Source organism: Copadichromis virginalis, linkage group LG19, assembly GCF_057382275.1.
Source record: "Copadichromis virginalis isolate Kocher_CV1m ecotype Utaka linkage group LG19, C_Virginalis_male_GT1.1, whole genome shotgun sequence".
Lineage (NCBI taxonomy): Eukaryota > Metazoa > Chordata > Actinopteri > Cichliformes > Cichlidae > Copadichromis > Copadichromis virginalis.
In genome coordinates, this window is record NC_140636.1 from 27,814,168 (window position 1) to 27,824,368 (window position 10,201).

Genomic DNA, 10,201 nt, shown 5'->3' on the forward strand with positions numbered 1-10,201 from the left:
CTTTTGGAGATGTTTTGAGATAAGATTAGATTGCTAAATACTTTATGAGTTGTGTCCTTTGAGATGGCTGTGCAGATAGACCCGACCCTTGGAATCAGTGCAGGATAATCATCAAGCAAAACATTTTAGGTTTATAATGTTATGACATGTTGTATCAAAACAGGCATAAACAGCCAGGTTATAAATAAGGACAAACTGAATAACTAAGCAGAAAAAGATAAGAAACAGCTTCACTAGAGATCGGGACTTTTTTGATCTATGAAAAATGGAGCTAGTCCAGTTGACTGATATCTTACTTACACACACTACATATGTGTTACAACTGCTGATTTAAGGATGTTGCATTTTGGAGAGCCTGAAGGTGTATTGGGAAGGAGCTGAAAGAGCTAAGGTCTACAACTTCAACACAACTGCCTTCTTTTTTCATGTTCACCCAGTTCTCTCGCTGCTGCAGCTTCTCATATTCCATATCAGTGGAATATGGTAGCTATTGGATCTGCAGAAAAGTGTGACAAAGAAGGTGCTTAAGAAGTACAGCCTTGGAAAGACTCACAGCTTTGGCCAGCCGCTTGAAGAGATACACCAGAGAGATTGAAGGTGTTACAGAGTATAGCATGGTGGAAAAGGATGGAGAGAATCCCCCACTAAGCTTTTGGGTTGGCATTTCTTTAGATTTTGTTTTGTATTAATTGCATGCTTTGGTGTTTGTTTGTGTTTGATGTGAGGTGTGGGCCACACCCATGTGGGAGTGGAGATTCTACTCTAGTCCAGCTGCCAGCTATTTGGAGTTGAATACAGGGAGCAGCTGATTGGGGAGGATTGGAGCCCTTCTCTATAAAGGGGAGAGGAAACAGGAAGTAGGGGTTGTCGTTGTTTTTTTTAGTAGGACATTAGTGTAGCAGGGAAGCCTCGAAGATCCAGGATGAAGTGTGCACATTTTAATGGAAAAGATTTTTAACCTGGCCTGGTTTTGCTTTTAAAATAAACTGAGGATGTTGGAGGGAGGACTCATTCTTATTGGGATGTGAGTGGATGTGCTGGAAGGCAGGAAAACAAACACTGGACTGGAGACTCTCTGTGCCCCTGACAAGGAAACTGGACCAGTTTTGGGGAAGTTCCAGCTCCCAGGATGTGATGTGGAGACCCAGCCTCGAACGAAGTCAGGCCTGAAAAGGCTAACAACCCTGACCGTGGTGGCTTTGGGCCTTGGATTCCTGGCCAGAGTTGTGTCTTCAGCCAGTAGTTTTACCCGGAGAAAGAACAAATAAATCTTGTGTAACCCATTACAGTGTGCGTGTGGTGGTTCGTTACTGGTCAATATTAGAGCTACTACTTTCTTGTACGGAGGCCATTTTGGGCCTTACGTAACAAAGGCATGAGAATAAACCAGCTGTTCTCCACAGAATACTAAAAGAGCATATGGGAGAAGGACACAACCCAATACTCAGTGGATGGTGGATCTGAGAGCAGACCACAGCAACCACCCTGAACAGGGTCCAGTAGCCATCACAGTGGCAGACATCCAAGAAAGGGTCTCCAGTATGAAGAGTTGGACAGCACCAGGCGCCGATGTGGTTCACGCCTACTGGCTGAAGAAGCTGACTGCACTCCATGAGCGTATGGGAGCACAAATGAACCAGCTGCTAATTGACGAGAGACCCCCGGAATGGGCAGCACGGTGGCACGGTGGTTAGCACTGTTGCCGCACAGCAAGAAGGTCCTGAGTTCAATTCCACCATCAGGCCGGGGTCTTTCTGTGTGGAGTTTGCATGTTCTCCCCGTGTTTGCGTGGGTTCTCTCCGGGTACTCCGGCTTCCTCCCACCGTCCAAAGACATGCAACTTGTGGGGATAGGTTAATTGGATAATCCAAATTGCCACTAGGTGTGAATGTGCGAGTGAATGTGAGTGCGAATGGTTGTCTGTCCCTATGTGTTAGCCCTGCGACAGACTGGCGACCTGTCCAGGGTGTACCCTGCCTCTCGCCCTATGACAGCTGGGATAGGCTCCAGCGCCTCCCATGACCCTGAAAAGGATAAGCGGAAGCGAATGGATGGATGGATGGACCCCCGGAATGGCTAACTGAAGGCAGGACAGTCCTGATGCTCAAGGACCCCCAGTACGGTCCGGTCCCATCCAAATACCGGCCAATAACCTGCCTCAGTACTACATGGAAGCTCCTGTTGGCTAAAATGAACAGGCACATGGGTCAATACGTAAGCGGGGCACAGAAAGGAATTGTCAAGAAAACCAGAGGCGCGAAACCTAGCAGTCAGCCAAGACTGCAAGACTAGGCTGACCAACCTGTGCACTGCCTGGATTGATTACAAGAAGGCCTATGACTCAATGCCCCACACCTGGATCCTGGAATGCCTACACCTATACAAGATCAACAGGACCCTAAGAGGCTTCATCAGGAACTGATGCACAATCCAGCACATAACAGCAGGGTGCAAGATGCAAGCAGGCAGGGCATACATTGAACGCCATTACCAAGTGGCCGGCATAGTGTACAGAAACATCTGTGCCGAATATAGCTTGGAAGTCCCGAGGTCAAAATGGGAGACGCCCCCAAGGGTGGTGGAGAATGGCCGAGCTAAGATCCTGTGGGACTTCCAGATACAGACGGACAAAATGGTGGTGGCTAACCAACCGGACATAGTGTGTCACGGTTCTGGGTCCGTTGGACCCAGTATTTTGAGTTTATTGTGTTTTGATTTAAGTTTGCATCAGGGATTGTGTTCTTGTTCTCTTGTCGTGTTATGGTGATGATTATGATGTCTATTATTAGAGTTCCATGTTTCTGTTTATCTGGGTTTAAGATGTGGGTTTAGTTTCATATGTCATTTCCTGTCTGTCTCTCGATGTCGAGCCTGCGTGTGATGTTTTATTGTGAAGGTCTGCGTCTCATGTGAGTGTGTTCAGTTTTACCTCTGTCTCATCTTACTGATTGTTCCCAGCTGTGTCCACCACCTGTGTGTAATTCCCGTGTTTCTCTGTGTGTATTTAAGTCGTGTCCTCCGTCATTGTAGTTGCTGGTCCGTCTGTGTAACCACCGTGTCTCACTCGTGTGTTCACCCTGCTGTCTACCATCGTCTGCCTCTGCTCGCCCTGCTTCATGTTCATGTTCTGGTTTCTGCGCTATAGTTTAGTTGTTTCCCAGTATAGTTTAGTTTGAGCTCCATTTGCTGATTGTCCTTATTTTGTGCTCAATAAACCACCCTCACTTCTCCACTACTGCCTGCGTTTGGATCCTCCTTCATTTCCTCCACATGGCTCATCCCACTCACCGTGACATAGTGGTGGTAGACAAATAGAAGAAGACAGCCATATTGATAGATGTAGCGATTCTGAGTGATAGAGACATCAGGAAGGAGGAGCACAAGAAGCCTGAGAAGTACCAAGTGCTCAGAGAAGAGCTCAAGAAGATGTGGAGGGTGAAGGTAACAGTGGTCCCCATGGTAATAGGAGCACTAGGTGCGGCGACTCCCAAGCTAGGCGAGCGCAGTCCTAGGTACAGCTAAGATACAGTGCATGACCCTCAACCTTCCAGGCCTCTGGTAGAGGAACCGAGCTTGAAGGATAGACTGCTGGGGGGCTGGGGCGACCGTGGCTCAGGGGGTTGGGAAGCGTATCTGTAACCGGAAGGTCGCCGGTTCGATCCCTGGGCTCTCTGTCCTGGTCGTTGTGTCCTTGGGCAAGACACTTCACCTACCGCCTACTGGTGGTGGCCAGAGGGGCCGATGGTGCGATATGGCAGCCTCGCTTCTGTCAGTCTGCCCCAGGGCAGCTGTGGCTACAACCGTAGCTTGCCTCCACCAGTGTGTGAATGTGAGAGTGAATGAATAGTGGCATTGTAAAGCGCTTTGGGTGCCTTGAAAAGCACTATATAAATCCAATCCATTATTATTATATTATTACTGCCCGCAGATCAGAGTTACTGTAGTTTAGCTTTTCTTTATTTATTTGGTATATTAAAATTTTTTGTTATATCCAGATATTATGTTTGTTTTTAAAAAAAAATAAGCTTCAATATTATTTTTTAACGATTTTAATGAGAACGGAGCATATTTTTCAGAAGTTGAGAATAGATGTTATATGCTGACACCTGGCGGAAAACCCGTATGTCGCTGCTGCAGAGGGAGCTACGTCACAAACCGGATGTTGATACTAGTTTGGAGCTCAGCTCAGAGGACAGGAACAGCTGAAAAAGAAAAACAAAGCCACGACGACGACAACGGTATAAACAGCAGATGTGCGACTGAAATTTACTTTAAAAAGTCGGTGACACCATCGCTGGGCACGACATTTTGTGTCACCAGACCGAATTTGAAAAGGTAGGCAGCCGTCATTTGGAGTTTAGTAGAATTATCTGTTTTGTGGTCGCTTGTTGACTCTGTTAGCTGAATGGCTAACCTGGCGTTAGCTTCCATTCACACGCTGGCTCGGTGCATTTTTACGAAACCAGTCGGTTAGGTTATCTAAAATCCCAATGAAAATCCTCTGAAGTATTCTCTTTAGGTAGCTGGGAAAATCTCTGCTTCGTTTGTTTTCCATTATTCATAATTGCATCGACACCATGCAAAGCCCAGCTGCCATCTACAGCCAGTATTACTCATAACAAGGCATCCAGGAACAAGAAGTACTTCTGTGGTTGTAACGACTAAAGTGTTGAAACAGGGAGAAACTGTGCCAAGGCGACTGGAGTGCTCTTTGTTAAGATTATTTACACCTTAGTTTCCACATGTTCCACTGACAAACAAACAAAAGAAACCAAATTTTATACAAAATAATGGGAATTGATGAGCATTTTTCAGAGGGCTGGGATGATGTGCCACTGATCCCGGTTCTTACAAAGCCTGACCTGAGATGAGAATAGAAAAGACGAATGAAAAATTAATGAAATGAAAATGTTTTTATCCTATTTATAGGAATTTTTTAAAACATAGACGGATGTATTAAGCTTCTGTAAGCAGTTATATAAAGGACAGTATTTTTGATAATAAATTAGACAAATGGGCAAAGGCAGCTGTTTGTAATCAAAGTAACAATAAGCAAGTTGAAAAAGCCATTTGATTCTATTTTTTGTGGCTTTTTGTCTCTTTGCTCCTTCTTTTTGTTTATCTCGATTATTATTATTATTAAGGATTATATTTGTGTTTTAAGGGAACTGAGAAAACAGTACTTTTTCTCAGTATCAGTAGAAACATTCATGTTTTTACTGATACTCTTTCAGTGGCTGTGCTATCAATTTTACCAAAGTATTGTATTATGTGTACAATTCAAAACATAGTTAAGAATCGTAAGCTAGTGCATTCATCTTCCCCAGTCCATATAGAGAGAATGCATAATAGATTTTTGTGATAATAACAGAAACTGTTTTTTTGTTTGTTTGTTTGTTTGTTTGTTTGTTTGTTTTTCCATAATCATGCTTAAATTATGCTTATGCCTTAATATCTCTGAGAACAACCCTCTTTTTTTATTTGGTACAATTATTTTGGATATTTCAAGTTTCTTTCTTTCTTAACTTGTAAAACAGCTATGATAAGTGAGTGACTGAGCTCAGATAGTTTTCCACATATTCCTAAACAAACAAATCTTTAAAAAACCCAAGTTTTAATGTATTTATTTTTATTTGATGAACAGAGATTGAATGACTCCTTTATATATGTGTATTCAACTTGTATTGTTAATGATTGATTAAAAAACAATTCTGTGTTGTGGAACATGCCAGAAAAAAGTTAGAGACTGATGTGCATTATTACTTTGGCCAGCTAAAGGGTATTATTTTATAAGGGGTCACTTTCTTCATACTGTTTACAATCAGTCCAGAATACAGTCTTAGAATACATAGCGTACTATTTAATTTTCTCATGTTTTAGCCTTAATTTAGTCAATCCCGGTAAACAGACAATGGGGCGCATCTTCTTGGACCACATCGGCGGAACACGTCTCTTCTCTTGTGCCAACTGTGACACAATCCTGACTAATAGGTCTGAGCTAATCTCCACACGATTCACAGGAGCCACAGGCAGAGCTTTCCTCTTCAATAAGGTACAGTGAAATTAGCCATGAACACACCATCTGTGACATGTTTCTCTAAACCAAATGAAATACAGGCATTCATTAGTTATACTTTAACTTAAACTCCTCCCTATAGGTGGTGAACCTCCAGTACAGTGAGGTGCAGGACAGAGTGATGCTCACCGGCAGACACATGGTGAGGGACGTCAGCTGCAAGAATTGCAACAGCAAGCTGGGTTGGATCTATGAGTTTGCTACTGAGGACAGTCAGCGGTACAAGGAGGGCCGGGTCATCCTGGAGAGGGCATTGGTTAGGGAGAGTGAGGGCTTTGAAGAGCATGTCCCCTCAGATAACTCCTGAGTCCTTGAAGTGGTATTAGGTTGAGTGGGAAGGCTCAGTCCTGTGCCCTCCTTTCCTTCTCCTTTGCCCCCTTTGCCTCTGTGCTGCACACCACCACCTGCAGACTTAGTGGTCAGTGAAGTTCTGGCTTCACCCTCCCACTCCCCTTCTCTCTCTGGCCAATGATCTTAGATCTTTGCTGACTAAAAGATTGGTGTGCTTGATCTATTCTTGCTGAATAGACTTCCCCAAAATACCTTTTGATTGATGTATCACAGGGCAGTCAATTGAAACAGCTGGAAATGCTCTTAGAGAGTTCGCTAAAGCATTTAAGCACTGTCTCACACACAGTTGTCATCACTGATCCACAAGGCATGTGCCACACTTTCATGGTAATTAAAATACATTCATGATAATACGCAGATCAGTCACATTTTAAAGAATATTTGCTAGCTGTTTTATTTGTTTGTGTAACAGGAGCTAGTGGAGCTTAGTATGATCATTATCCAGGCATGGGCAAAGCGACCAGCCAGTGCTCCATACCGCTGTTAAATGAGCCGAACATACTGGTTTAGTGGTATTTGTGTTTCCGTATTGTGAATGTTGACCCAATGTATCTGTTACTGGTTGCACTGAATGCATTCAATATCATGATAGTTGATTATGTGTCAGTTACCTTTTCTTCGCTTGCAGTGTAGTGGATGTAATTGTGTTCTCATCCCACTGATACAGTGAGGACTGCACAGATTGATGTCATATTTAAGTATTCATTGTTGTGCCTGAACAGTAGTTTTCTTTAGATTAGGCTCATTATTTTAAACACATGACGTATTTCAAATGAACAGAGTAGACAACCTGTTTACTTCAGTTCCACCTGTGTTTAGCTTACCATGGATTCTGTGCCTCTGCGTGTGAAGAGCAGCATGCCACTTTAGTGACTTGTCAGGAGCATGTTCCTTTCAGCCGTTCGCCTTCAGTGTGACACAGTGCGTCTGAAAAATGATGGAGACATTCTCTGACTGCGTGGCAGCTTAAAGGAAAGGATTTTTAGAGAATAGGTCAAATTTGAAAGTCGCTCAGTGATTGTGTGGGACAAGTGTACAGGTTTTGAAGGAATAACTAAAAACACAATGCAGTGGGCATTCATCAAACAGCATTTTCTTGAATCTAAAAATATGTTCAGTACTGTATTTGACCATCGTACATGTATTTAAACCGTTAAACATATCAATGCAAATGCTGCTGAGCTACTTTCAGGTTTGTGACACATCCTCTTTATAATCCTAGGCTTGGGGCATGTTTGGTCATAAGATGAATCGCTTCTTAGAACACAAAGCCAGGCAAGCTTTGAGTATTTATCTTCAAAGTCAAGCCCTTGCTGTTGGAGTAGGCCAGAGCCTGCATTTTATATTGTCAAACTGTAAAATAAAATAATTTACTTGACATTTGAGGTTAATTTGGGACTGGGTTGGAGCACAGCCACCCAGCCCTGATGTTACCTTGTTTATGCTTTGGGCGTTACCAGAATGGTCCAGCCTTCACTAATGACACTTAATGTTTTGCTTGTTTTTTGCAAGGTCATGCTTGACGGTGCAAGTTTTAATTTCCAGAAGACAAAAAAAAATATCCAGGACACTGAAACCACTCATGTTCCAAAGTCAGTGCAGTGTACAGCTAGTGGCCACAATTGAATATCATCATTTTGTTGTTCACGTTTAGCATTTTATTGATAGCAATTGTCTTTACTTTATATTATCTGATTATTGTTTTATTGATCAATTATGTTTATGTTATGACATATTTTCTTGTTTGGGGGATTAATATGATACTTGTTTTCCTCTATGGCTATGGCTAGATTTTCTCTGATGTGATTTCTAAATAAAGATGTAGTACCTGGGTTTAAACCTTATGACAGTATTCACTGAATATTTTAATGTATTAATGCTCTTAATAGAAGGCAGGTGTGGTTGTAGTTGCTATCAATTGGCAAAACCTTCTTACGTTAACATTTCTGAAAATGAAAGACACATTGGGACATGAAAATACCAGGATTTGGTAGGTGCCATCATGATCAAAACCTAAGCATTTCTCCGCTAGGTGGCAGCAGAATACAGAGAACCAGGTTAAAGATGTTTTCCTTGGTAGGGTGATGCTGAATCCCTTGCCTGCCTCTGACGTAAACCTGCTTGGCAAGATCTGTAGAGCTTCACTGCAGTCTGGCAAGACATATTAGAGATGTTATTCCCTGAAGCAGATAAAAACAAATAAGAGAACTCAAAAATGATATATTTGATTAGATGTCTGACACTTGAAAATATTTACTTAACCGTTAGAGAAAATGTCATTTAAAAAGGAAATCAAGAATGGACCACATCAAAACAAGTCCCATTTTAATCCCAGCTATTCACCACTCAGTATGAATCACCCACGATGTAAAATTTGACTGCATTTGCTTTATAAATAGGAAGTGACGACTAACTTCTGATCCACCCACTAATATTGCATCTCCGCTGTAGAGTTATTTATAGCTCAGCTCCTGTAGGAGGGCTTCTTTGTTGGTGTGTCTGTAATGGTCTGTGTCACTGTGGTGGAATCAACAACAGGTCTGCTTTTCTGCAGTCACTCCTGCAGGCACAATGCACTAAACCCAGCTCAAACAAATATTAAGTTAGCTGAACACAATATACTTTTCTGATCACGGCTATTTTCGTACCCATCGTAGTTGCTTGTTCTCCATTTTTTGATGGATGTGCGAGGCTTTATGGTTTCCACAGCTATTTACACCCATTTAAAAGCTGGATAGAACCAGAGGCAAAAGTGAGACTCCTAGCTCCAGAGAAGTCACAGTGCTACTTTATAATTCAGTGACTTCGGCTGTGCCTAACCTCTGGATTGTCTGCTGCAGTCGTTATTGAAAAAGCTATCCGGCTAGATAAGGATAATTACACTGTCTTGATCCTATTAGCCTGCATGCAACTAGATAGTCTAGATGTGACAATCTTTATGTAAGATGGCTGTATTTCTATTTGTACAAGTGCTCTAGGGGAGAAATTTGGGATACTGAGTTTCCTGAAAACTTTGACCCCAGATGCCTCCTACATATCCATCAAAGTACTGTTCTAATAAAAGAGTCCGACTTTTGGAAGCTAATCTAATTGAGAGAAAAAAGGTAGATGATAGCCTATGCGAATCATCCATCTTCCTTCCACCCACTGTCAAACCCATCAGGGCAATTTTGAAGTTATATTCAGATACAGACGAAGATACATTCAGATGAAGAGGTGGAAAAGCGAGGGGTGAGGCAAGAGAAAAAGTGGGTGGATAAATGCATCTGTAATTGTCCAATGATTCATCATCTGCGGACAGCTAATTTAGTATGTCCTCACTTTTTGTCTTTAATTCGACTGGATGTGTCTGCCCGCTCTCCCGTGCCCACAGGAGAGCAGATATGTATAATATAGAAATAAACTTTTCTTTCCAGCTCTCTCTTCACACACACAAAAGGAGTGACATCATTCTGTCACTGGGAGAAAATGGCATGCTTTCCACTGACATCACTCCACATACTGTTGCCAGGAGACAAGGGAGTCAACATTAGTTACTATGGCAACTGCACTTCACCTTCAAAGCTCCTGACCTTTTTGGTTGTCTATGGTAGACTAGAATGTGTGTGACATGTATATTTGTGACATGTATATGAGTGTTTGTGTATGCGCACAAAACACACAAGGCAGGACGGTCTTCCATCCTTAGTGTTGTGCAACATGAGCATTCAAGGTCTTGTTGAGTCATCCACTGCAATACAGTAGTTGTTACAGGACATGCAAGATTAAAGGACT

General features: G+C 42.5%; 1 protein-coding gene across 2 annotated transcripts; it reads left to right on the plus strand.

The window, feature by feature from the left end:
* Positions 1–4,151: 4,151 nt before the first annotated feature.
* LOC146686340 (protein yippee-like 5) lies at positions 4,152–8,271 on the plus strand. Of its 2 annotated transcripts, none has more exons than XM_085441061.1 (3): positions 4,152–4,335; positions 5,881–6,052; positions 6,159–8,271. In XM_085441061.1, exons 1-3 carry the CDS (start codon positions 4,160–4,162, stop codon positions 6,381–6,383), a joined length of 573 nt encoding a protein of 190 aa, XP_085297187.1. In that variant the 5' UTR covers positions 4,152–4,159; the 3' UTR covers positions 6,384–8,271. The 2 variants fall into 2 exon arrangements, with proteins under 2 accessions (XP_085297187.1, XP_085297188.1); XM_085441062.1 differs by having other exon boundaries at positions 4,276–4,335; positions 5,909–6,052.
* The last annotated feature ends 1,930 nt before the right edge of the window (positions 8,272–10,201 follow it).

Excerpts from the sequence above, each read along its gene's own strand:
- LOC146686340 (XM_085441061.1), top strand. The coding sequence starts at position 4,160 with ATGTTGATACTAGTTTGGAGCTCAGCTCAGAGGACAGGAACAGCTGAA. Across the intron at positions 4,336-5,880 it reads ACCAGACCGAATTTGAAAAG|CCTTAATTTAGTCAATCCCG; the intron begins GTAGGCAGCCGT and ends CTCATGTTTTAG. Across the intron at positions 6,053-6,158 it reads GAGCTTTCCTCTTCAATAAG|GTGGTGAACCTCCAGTACAG; the intron begins GTACAGTGAAAT and ends TCCTCCCTATAG.